The sequence below is a fragment of the Kuraishia capsulata genome, genomic scaffold (genome assembly GCF_000576695.1).
Source record: "Kuraishia capsulata CBS 1993 genomic scaffold, Kuraishia_capsulata_scaffold_5, whole genome shotgun sequence".
Classification (NCBI taxonomy): domain Eukaryota; kingdom Fungi; phylum Ascomycota; class Pichiomycetes; order Pichiales; family Pichiaceae; genus Kuraishia; species Kuraishia capsulata.
The window spans coordinates 329453-339739 of NW_019172954.1; the positions used below are offsets into that span (position 1 = coordinate 329453).

The 10287-nt window shown below is 45.5% G+C and overlaps 4 protein-coding genes across 4 annotated transcripts; 3 read left to right on the forward strand and 1 right to left on the reverse strand.

The window, feature by feature from the left end:
* Positions 1 to 330, forward strand: KUCA_T00004160001 (uncharacterized protein; the record flags this gene model as incomplete). The annotated part of the gene is made up of 1 exon (XM_022600865.1): positions 1 to 330. One exon carries the CDS (start codon positions 1 to 3, stop codon positions 328 to 330), a length of 330 nt encoding a protein of 109 aa, XP_022460168.1.
* Positions 331 to 3825: 3495 nt separating this feature from the next.
* On the forward strand, positions 3826 to 4377 carry KUCA_T00004161001 (uncharacterized protein; the record flags this gene model as incomplete). The annotated part of the gene is made up of 1 exon (XM_022600866.1): positions 3826 to 4377. One exon carries the CDS (start codon positions 3826 to 3828, stop codon positions 4375 to 4377), a length of 552 nt encoding a protein of 183 aa, XP_022460169.1.
* A 43-nt stretch (positions 4378 to 4420) lies between these two features.
* Positions 4421 to 7471, reverse strand: KUCA_T00004162001 (uncharacterized protein; the record flags this gene model as incomplete). Its single annotated transcript, XM_022600867.1, has 1 exon — positions 4421 to 7471. The coding sequence occupies one exon, from the start codon at positions 7469 to 7471 to the stop codon at positions 4421 to 4423; it is 3051 nt and encodes a 1016-aa protein (XP_022460170.1).
* A 683-nt stretch (positions 7472 to 8154) lies between these two features.
* KUCA_T00004163001 (uncharacterized protein) lies at positions 8155 to 9936 on the forward strand (the record flags this gene model as incomplete). The annotated part of the gene is made up of 1 exon (XM_022600868.1): positions 8155 to 9936. The coding sequence occupies one exon, from the start codon at positions 8155 to 8157 to the stop codon at positions 9934 to 9936; it is 1782 nt and encodes a 593-aa protein (XP_022460171.1).
* Between the last annotated feature and the right edge of the window lie 351 nt (positions 9937 to 10287).

Here is a 10287-nt window from a genome sequence, read left to right on the forward strand (position 1 = left end):
ATGGTTCCTGCAGCCGATGTTGTTGCGGCAACGGAGGTGATGGAAGCAACTGCAGTTGACGAGGTTGTGTCAGCGACACAAACTGGTACCAACAAAGAAGTGTCACAGGTCAATCCAGAAGCACACAGCAAAGTGTCTGTGTTACAAGCGAGTCCAAGAGCAATTGAACCTGTGGCGCTGGTGGAAGCAGATGTACTGGAGGCAGTACTGGCAACAGGACTAGTAGTAGTGGGCACTGTGCTGGTGCCAGTGCTAGTTCCTGTTCCTGTCGACACAACGGTGCTTGATTCAGTGGCTGTAGCAGAGTCGGTGGTGACGCACAGACCGTGAACTAGCAGGGTGTCACAACTCAGGGTAGATGCACAGAACAACAAAAGGTCGTCACATATAGCTCCGACTGGCAGGTCAAGCGTGTAAGTGACTAGGCCTGAAACAGAAACCACACCTTCCGAAGTGGAGGTTGCGGAAGTTGAGGAGGTGGTAGTGATAGTACTAGTCTGTACTGTAGTACCAGTATTAGAACAGGTTGAGGATAGAAGACCAAGTGACACACAACTCAGTCCTCCGTCACAGGCAAGAAGAGCACCACAGCTGCCGCCAGCGGTAACTGCTGCTGCCAAATTGACAAAGAACAAGAATGCCAGAAAAGGTCTGAGAACAATCATTCTGGATTCAAGAGCGCAACTTTTTCTTTACCTTTGGGTATAAGAGAGATAAGGTAAGGTAGAAAAGAGCCTTGAAAGGAATTCTAGAAGAAAAGGTCGCAGATGCTTTTTGAAAAAAGGACGAGAGGCCTAGGTTTTAATCATTATCACTATGAAGCCTACACGGGTACTTTATCGGTCTGCTTCTCTTCCTGCTCAGCAACAAACATAAGTGAACAAATGCAAATGTGATGGCCAGATGCTTCGTTCAAGCTGGTATGTCCGACAGATATTCACAGAACGCATTGCGTGTACGTGTCTGAGGCGAGTTTTGACTATAATGTGCAGAACGCATGCAATCCCATGCAATGCATCCCTCTGGATTTGCAACCTCTAGCTTTCAGATCTCGGTTCAGTCTAAGAGATTGTCCGACAGAACTCACGTATCCAGATGGATCTGATTACGCTGAGTCCATGGAGATATTTGTTGCTTTTACGTTGAGACCTACTGTATCTAGAGGTAGTTGTGCTGCTAACGTGCGGCTTCAGTGACAATTGTTCGGCAAAGCTAAAGGTGAATTTTGAGGGATATGGTATTTGCAATTATGTCACCTTTCAATTTTCCTTTTCGAATTTGTCCGTGACATGGGCAATTTCTAGAGTACACACAAAGTTTGCGACCTCACCCCGGCAGGTGGCAGCTTTACAGTCTGTATAGGGAAGGGTGTCTGCCTGCAGACTAATGCGTTTCAATTTACTTCCGGTAGCGAACAACGCACAAAAGGGTAAAGCGAAATTCACGTAAGCGAAGGACAAAATGGGCCGATTGTATAGATACCTATTGCCGGTCATACGTGGGAGTATCCACTCTTGGTGCGTAACTCGGACTTGAGAGCTGTTGCCTCGTTGGTCACTGCGAGGTAAGCCCGAGCGGTAGAGGTCGACGGAGATATCACTGAGGCTATTCCAAACAGATATTCCCCATATTACATGTACGAAATCGCATCACCTACTGTTTTTAACCCAGGATAAAAGGAAATACAGTAAATAAAGCCTCAATCTCTGTTGTTGGAGTCAAACCTATCGCAGAGAATGGTTTAGATCAGGTTTCTTTTAAAAGGTTGAGACAATAACAAGATGACGGCCTTGCATAAGTGATATGTGGCTCACAATAAAAAACAGCCTCGATTAGGAGTTAAAAAGCCAAATTCTGAGCGGATGCATGCAAGAGAAAATACAAAATGAAAGGCGAATGTGGGCGGGCAGCCTACGTGGTCGGCACGAAAGGCCGCCCTTTCAGACCGTGTTTCCCCGCCTTCTCCATGTCCACGGGTCGGATGAGGTTGAAAAAACAGCCACATGCGTGCCCTTGGATGGAACGGGTGTGCCCGGATATGTAACGCATGATCTAATGAAGCCTTCAGCAGTTACGTTAAGGCTTAGCTGAATGGCTTTCCCGAGATTCATTAAACCTGAATTCTGGGCAAGTAATTTCCAGAATAATACCTTTATTGCTGCAGACGTATTCTAATTCTTCCAGATTTGGCCATTTCGACTGCTTCCTCTGGAGGGATGTACGATGAAATTCAGAGGCGTCATTTTATGCACCTACTCAAGCACGGAATATTTCACGTTACACTACACTGTATAGAAAAATCAGGACGCCCCGATGGCCCCTCCTTTCACGCAGAGAGACTTCGTTTCAATTGCATTTTGACAAATTTCTGTTTTGTTCAAAAGCTAGCTCTTCTATCATCTCGGCAAACCATAACCGACCGCCCTAGTACAGTTTTCGTTCTGTGACCCGGATTTGATGTTGGTATACGGAACCATCAATGCTATCGCCTAAGTAACGCCGGTTCGGTATAGGTCTTGGTCTCCATTTACGTGCCACATTTGGTCACAGCTGTATGGCAAACCCGAAATTTCATCCCGGAAGTCGAGACTTATCGCCTGTTTTGGGAAGCAGCACCACAGTATTGGTCCCGGCTTTTTACGATATGACGCCCTTGCTCAGTTGGCAGCAGGTATGGCAGGTTAGGTAAGTTGATAAAGCTGAAAATTAGGCGGTTTGGTCCCCCCCCCCCTATCAAATCTTTGATAGATCCCGGCTTTTATTAGACCAGAACTGGCCTGGTTAAATAAACCGTCCCAGCTCGGTCCAGAGACTCACTCCAGCTCCAGCTCCAGCTCTTGCTCTTGCTCTCTGCTTTTCCAAGTTCCCCCGAGGCAGCAATTCCAACTGCGGGTGTTACGAATGAGGAAGCTTACGCAAGCACATCAGATCTCTGATTTTGTCATTGAGCTTATTTGAATCCGATGCCGGTTGTTAATATGTCTACCTTTGTAAACCGTATCTGGTAATAAGTGCCTCCCAACTAGGGTTTGAGCTGAAGAGGGCTAAATATGACCCACCCATTTGCGGGCCAGGTTTCTTCGGCAGGCTGCAACCTGGCAGACCCTGATCGTTACGGCGGGTAACGCAAGACTGTATAAACGAGTCACTTACGCTCTATTGTTCCTATTATGCTAATCGGCATACACCGCCGCCTTCATCATCTTCGAACAGCGACCTCGTTTTATTCTCGTCCCCCCTCCCCCCACGCATATATTCACTTGTGGTTGTCTCTGTTTATGACCCTGTGTGTACAGAGATATAACCAAAGATCTAGAGATTCGAATCTCTGGGCACATGTGCCAGTAGATCTTGTGATTCGATAGGGTTAAGATTTGTAGATCTGCTATTACCTGAAATTTTATAACAGGCATGGACTCAGGCGGAGAACTTTGTATGGAACTCAAGATGCATCTTTTCACATTTGCATGCATATTCCGCAGAAGTGGGACATTCCCGGTTCTTCATTATATAAGCAGAAGTAGACTTAAATGGGAATTTCAAAAGCACCAGATTTTCAAGGCGGAAAGCACAAGTGAACAACAACACTTTCCTGGCATACTATGCCGATAGGCTAAACCTCTTACTCTGCATGCGGTCTTTATGCCATACCGCTTTGAGTTACTCTGAGTTACTCTAAGTCACTCTGAGTTGTGCTTTACAGTGTTGGATTTACGATGTATTGTCCGATGCCACGAGTTAACGCATATAATTTGTGACTGTCAATCTTGCTTGAATTCCGCCTCTCTCGCCATGTAGAGAGGGCTAAATTTCAAATAAAAAACAATGTCACTGGTTTTTTACATGTGTGTACGGTCACTGTCGAATTCGGACCTCCCTAGCATCAATTCTGTTCACCGAAGCTGGATCGCATATGCAGTCGGTGGCCCTGGAGACTATGTCGGCGGGACCCAATTCAATATTCAAGTGCTTCTAGCACTGTGTCAACTGCCGATATTTTCGCCGGATTTGGTTTGCATGCAGGGAAGCGAAGTGTTGCAGTCTAAAAGGCCGATCGAGACACCCAAGTCTTCTGACAATTTTCAAAAAATGCAGTCACTACAGGATATTACATTCTATATACATTTTCAAGATGGCCAATTACATACAAGTTCCAGGATGGGCAGCCCAAGAGGAGAGCAAGATGTTCAAATCCGTTCGAACGCATCAATGCGTTGTCAGCTCAAGCCGGCGATTGTGTTTCATTCGGCGCGAATATATGCATTCACAGCTATAGGGGGCGGTGTCGGTACAATCAAAAGCTTATCGAACATTCTCCCAAAAGAGAATACGACATGCCAAAAAGAATATACCAGCCACGAGTTAAAGCCGCTATGATTGCTCAGGATGGGAAAGTCTTGACATTGCATCCGTCTCTGGTTTACTGCGACAGATCCAGGGTCTCAAAGTCAGAGGGCAACTCTCCAGTGTCTCCAAGAATTATCTCGCTTCCTCCCTCTTGACCGACTAGATACGTTTGAGCAGATTCTCTTATATCCTCGATTTCAACTTCCAGGAGTTGATCCCTTCTTTGCTGTCTCGTGTCATTATCAATCCCATGTAAGAACTCCATCATACCCTCTTCTTTGACACTCAAGGGGGAATCCACTTTCTGGAATATAGTTAGTTTGGAACGGTCCAAATCCTCTTCGGTAACACTTTCGATCGAATCTATCATCCACTCGCCCGATTTGGCGAACACTGAAAGTGAATTCAAAGGTTTGGGGTCTCGGTATGAGTAGAAACTGAATATTCCGTTGAGCGCGCTGAATTGACTTCCGCCACCATATGCGCCCCCCTTCTCCCTGACTTCTGTGTGCAGTCTCTTGAAATTCAAGAGCTGCGTCATCACCTGTAAAGCTGCACCACCATTATCTGTATAGGATAAGCCAGTGCTTAGAGACTTGGATGCAAAGGAGACCTGACTCGGTAACTTGACTCCGGCCCTATAAACTCCATCAGTAACAAAAGGTAACTTAATGTCCCTTACGAGACTCTCACTTCCCAAAGAAGCATATCCATTCTGGGATAATCCACCGACAAATTTCTCAAGTTGTGCAACTTGCGAATCTAAAGACTCACGATTACAGGTAAGCGCGAACCTGTAGTTCTGGGTTCCGCTCATCAATATCTCTTGGATCTTTTTCAACTGTGGAATCACCTTGGTCTGTAACTCTCCTTTGGAGTTCCACTCTCCTAATTGTTTCAAAAATTGGACCTGGCGAATGCCGCTGAGATGATCATCAATCAATGCTACTGGAGAGATGAATGAAGTACCATACGACTTTGCATACCCGTGGCCATTACTCACAATCGAGCTCACATTATCGGCACTCAAGGATTTTATCAAGGTAGACAACTTGTCAGTGTTATCAAAATTTGTCTCCTTTAGCAATCTCTCCCAAAGGCCAATAACTTTTTCGAATTTGTTGTCAAGGGAAACACCAGAAATTGCCAGTTTCAGCACTGGATCGACGATGTTATCAGGGGTGTTTGATACAAACACAGAAGCTTGTAGTCCTCCTGTGTGCAGTTTGATTTGATCCTCTAATGCGGCCATGGACTCGGTCGTGGTTCCCAAACTAGTCAAACAATCTGTGAACAGGGGCAAGTATGAAAGCAACGAAATTGGAATCTCAGAATCTATGGTCTTCGTGGCCCTGAAGTAGGTCAAGCCATTAGACTTGCTTGAAACTCTAGCGAAAAGTCTAGAATCAGTTCCCAAGGCAGACTCTTTCAAGTCCACAGCATTCCCATCTCTTGAAATGTCAGAAATGCTCAAACTTGGCAAACATGACAAATCTTGTTCTTCTTCCTGCTTCGAAGCGAGAGTGCTTCCTCTTGTGAAGATTATTTGTTTATCTTCTGGCGTTAATTTTTCCACCATGCTGGTAAGACGCTTTTGTTCTTCTTGGGCTATTTTAGCCTCAAAATCAGGGTTTGGGGTCATCGTGAACTTGAAGTGGTTACCATTTAAAAAATGACGTTCAATCAGTTCCGTGAATATCTTGTCTCCCCTAGAATCGTACTCTGCAATGAATTTGGACATTGTCTCCTTCCACTCCATCATCTCTAGTGGATCAACCTCATCGACCCACCCGGAAATCACTGAGTTGAGTAATCCCAAACCAAATGAGGAACTCTCCACCTTGCGTCCCAGCTCGATCTGATTGATGATGGCTTGGACTTTATCCTTGGGGAATCCTTCATCGCAAGCCTCTTTCAAAATATTCGTCACAATCTCTTCGAAATTGCCAGAAACCTCTTTTGTCATTCCTTGCGCCCCAATAGTAAAGATATTCACAGCAGGCATGGACTCCATACCGCTGTTCACAGAGAAATCAGTGACTAGATTGGATTCCACCAGTTTGACGTATAACGGAGCAGAGTGACCATCTGAAAGTAAGTTGTTGAGCACCCTCAGTTTGAAAGTCTCGTACACATCTTTGGGAGAACCAGCAAACCACGTCAACGACGTCTTCCATTGAGTCTCTATAGGAATCATTGGATCCACAGGACCTTCCAGTTCAACAACCTTGTTTCCAGAATCGAGTGTAATAGGTTGTCTTATCAGGCTCCGCTTGTGTCTTTTGCCAAAGTGCACGAATCTTTCATTGATCGTTTCGAGATGCCTGGACAAAGGCATGTCACCATACGTGAAAGTCCTGGAGTTAGAAGGATGGTAATTCGTTGAGTGGAAATCAACCAGGTCAGGATATTGCAAAGACGTGATGTGAGCTGGGTCACCTCCTGAGTTTTGTAATGAAGGGTAAATCGACTCTTGGAATCTGATCCAGAAGTAGTAGAACGGGTCTGACATCTGACCCTTCATCTCGTTGTATACCACACCCTTGAAGATCAAAGGCGAGTCCTTGTCCTTTATATCCTCATTCTCCAGTCTCCATCCCTCTTGAAAGAAATCTTCTTCGGCCAAAGTTGGGTTCAGCGTGGCGTCCAAATAAACGTCCATCAAGTTGTAGAAGTCCGTAGAGTTCGTGGTGGCAAATGGATAGTACGTATAATCATGGGCGGTCATAGCATTCATGAAATTCGACAAGCTTCTGTTCAACATTTTGAAGAAAGGATCACGCACTGGAAACTTATCAGACCCACATAACGTCGTGTGTTCCAGTATGTGCGGCACTCCCGTATGGTCTGGAGGATTGGTCTTGAAAATAATACTGAAAACGTTGTTCTTATCATTTCGGTCAATATGAAGATGGCGTGCTCCTGTTCTATCATGAACAAGATCAACAGCGGTTAGAGACAACTCCGGAACTGGCAATACCCTCTCCACGCTGTAGCCAGCTATCTTCTTCTTCAATGGATACTTTCTCAACATCCTTGGGGCGTTGTAGCTTGAGGTGGCCGCACCCCGGGCAAGTCCGGGTAAGCGCGGCACCTTAGAAATCCTTTTCCATGCAGTCAACATTTGTGTAACAGGTTAAGCAGCTACTGGTCTTTGTTCTGAAAGAAAACAATGATATCTTCGCACTTTGTTCATTGAACATTCTTCCAGAGTCGTGTCCTTGCAAATCTTGTCGTCACGGCGCCGCTGCAATGAACCTATCTGGTGCCTTACCCAACCCAAAAAAGTGAACGTCGGGCTCGGCAGAAATCCTTCCGGTTTTTCCCGGAAATAACCCGAAACCGAAAATGGTTCTCAAGATTTTCGGTTTTCGGGAATTGGATGATATACGCCTCAAATATACAGCGTACAGAACAGACGTAGTTGTCATACAGTATGGCTGATTGGAAAATTGTGCCCTAATCAAAAGACTTGTAGTACAGATTCACAAAGAGATGTTATAAAGCTGTTTTGAATGATATATATAGAACTACAACATCAGGTGAGTCGCAAACCCTACGCGTCCAAGGACGCGTGCGGACAAAAATTTGGCCACATGATGACATTACCGAAAAACAGACCCCACCCTCGGTAAAAATCCGAAATACGAAATCCGAAAACCCGAAAAACCGGATTTTGCTGAGCCCACTGAACGAACAGGTTGAATTCTGCTATGCACGACCGATCCAAGACTGGTACCTCACACGGTGTATTGAGGATCGGTTCCTTTGACAAGGTAGTGTCTCTCTTCCACATTCAGAACCAAGATGCGAAGTTTCAAAGGTTTGTTTTTAGTGCTTGGCTTGGCTTCAGTGGCGCTTGCCCAGAAGGCAATGGTGACAAACGAGTCTCCCCAGTTCTGCACTGGTATGTACAGCAAACAGGACTGGGGTGGGAACATCGAGCCCTACATCAAGGTGGATTTGGAGTATTTCCTTACAAAGGATGAGAATGGCAATTCATCGATCTCAATTGTCATCTTTGAATACAGCGATATTGATGGATTGGGAGTACAGGTGTCGGAGACTTCTAAGCACTACGTGTGCTCGGAAGAGCTGGTAGCTAAAGGATTGTGTGACAGTAGCGAACTGTATCAATTCATTGTCAACAAAAATGTTACCACCAAGGCGGAAGTTTTATCGACTGTGCTTACTACTTATGGTGATAACGGTTTGCAGTACAAGATCGCAAGGACCGGTTACTACTGCGTGGCTTGCTTGTCTCCGCAGGACTTCGGTAGCTCCAAAAACACCTTCAAAGTGCTGGTGAACTTCCAAAACGCATTCGGAAGTCTCCCCGCTGCCGATATCCCAAAGCTGCCGTTGTATGGCTTGCTTTCTATTGTTTATGCTGTGTGTCTTTGTGTGTATCTGTTCCAAGTGTTCAAACACAGATCCGAGCTTTTGCTTTTGCAAAAGTACCTGGCTGGGTTCTTTGTGTTCCTGACTGTGGAGAGCATCTTCACGTGGTCGCTTTTTGATGTCCAGAACAACAACAGGAAGTATCCGTTGCCGGGTGCCATCAGCTTCTACGTGTTTTTCGTTTCCTTGCTGAGCTCATTCAAGACCTCGTTTTCACTGTTTTTGCTACTGATCATTGCCCTTGGCTACGGTGTTGTCTATCCTAAGCTAAACAAGAAGCTCATGTTGAAGGTAAAGATTCTGGCTGGTTGTCATTTCATTTTCGGTGTTGGTTTCATCACATACTCATACCTCAGCACTCAATCCCAACCGAACTCTGGTGCTACTGGCGAAGATAGCAGCGCTGGCGCTGGCTCGTGGTTGGTTCTGCTTACGGCCATTCCATATGCTTTCACTCTGGTGGCCTTCTACTTTTTGATCCTGTCGAGTCTTTCCAAGACCGTGAAACTGTTGGCTGAAAACAAACAAATCGTGAAGCTGAAGATGTACCAGAAGCTTTTCAGGCTGATCTTTGCCTCTTTATTGCTTCTGATCTTTGCCTTTGTCATTTCGATCATTCTGGTCTTCAATGACTCACTTACGGACTCGATCGAGAAATTTTGGAAATTCAACAACGTCTTGACTGACTTCTGGCCCTCGTGCCTGTACTTCATGGTGTTCATTGGTATTGCCATTATCTGGAGACCGACTGATACTTCTTATTTGTTAGCCCTCAGTGACCAGGTACCCAGCAACGTGATTGACGAGGAATCGTCTGAACAGCCACCGGTTGTATCTGGAGACCCCAGTCAGTTTGGAAATGAGTTTGAGTTCGACGATTTGGACAGTCTTGAGAGTGCAGGATTGGGCCGTTCTTCTGTGAATCCTTTCGACGACTCAAACAGGTACGATTCGGCAAAGGTCAAGAAGCCAACGCCTACAGAGGATGAGTTCGACTTTCCACAAGATGATGCGATTGAGTTTGATCTAGAGCGAGAGCAGCAAAAAATCGAACAGGCATCAATAACCTCGCCGCCGCCAGGATATCGAGAGCTTGAAGGGAGTTCTTTTGCACTAGAAGACGAGCTTGAGAATGATGATGAAGAGGAGGAGGCACACAAGACGGCGTCCAAGTCTAAAAAGGAATGATAGAGACACAGAGATTATTCACATATAAGCACAATGATTCACTTGAATATATTGATTTATTAGAACTGTTGTAGCGTTGCAAGCGGTATCGTGCTCGACCAGAATGTCCCCTAATGCGTCCCCCATGCAAAGCCTGCATGACGAAACCCCACTAAAAGCAGTTTTTGGGCCAATTCCAAACTAGAAGTGCCAAATATATCTCAAATATCAATTGCCACAAAATTGCAAATAAAATGGAGTTTGCGGAGCGGGGCTTAAACTTCCAAGTCCGGTTTGGTTTGTCCGAGGAATGCTTACCAATTGTCCGAGTTGCCACAGCCGAGTGGGTCGTCTAGTATATAAGACCAGTGC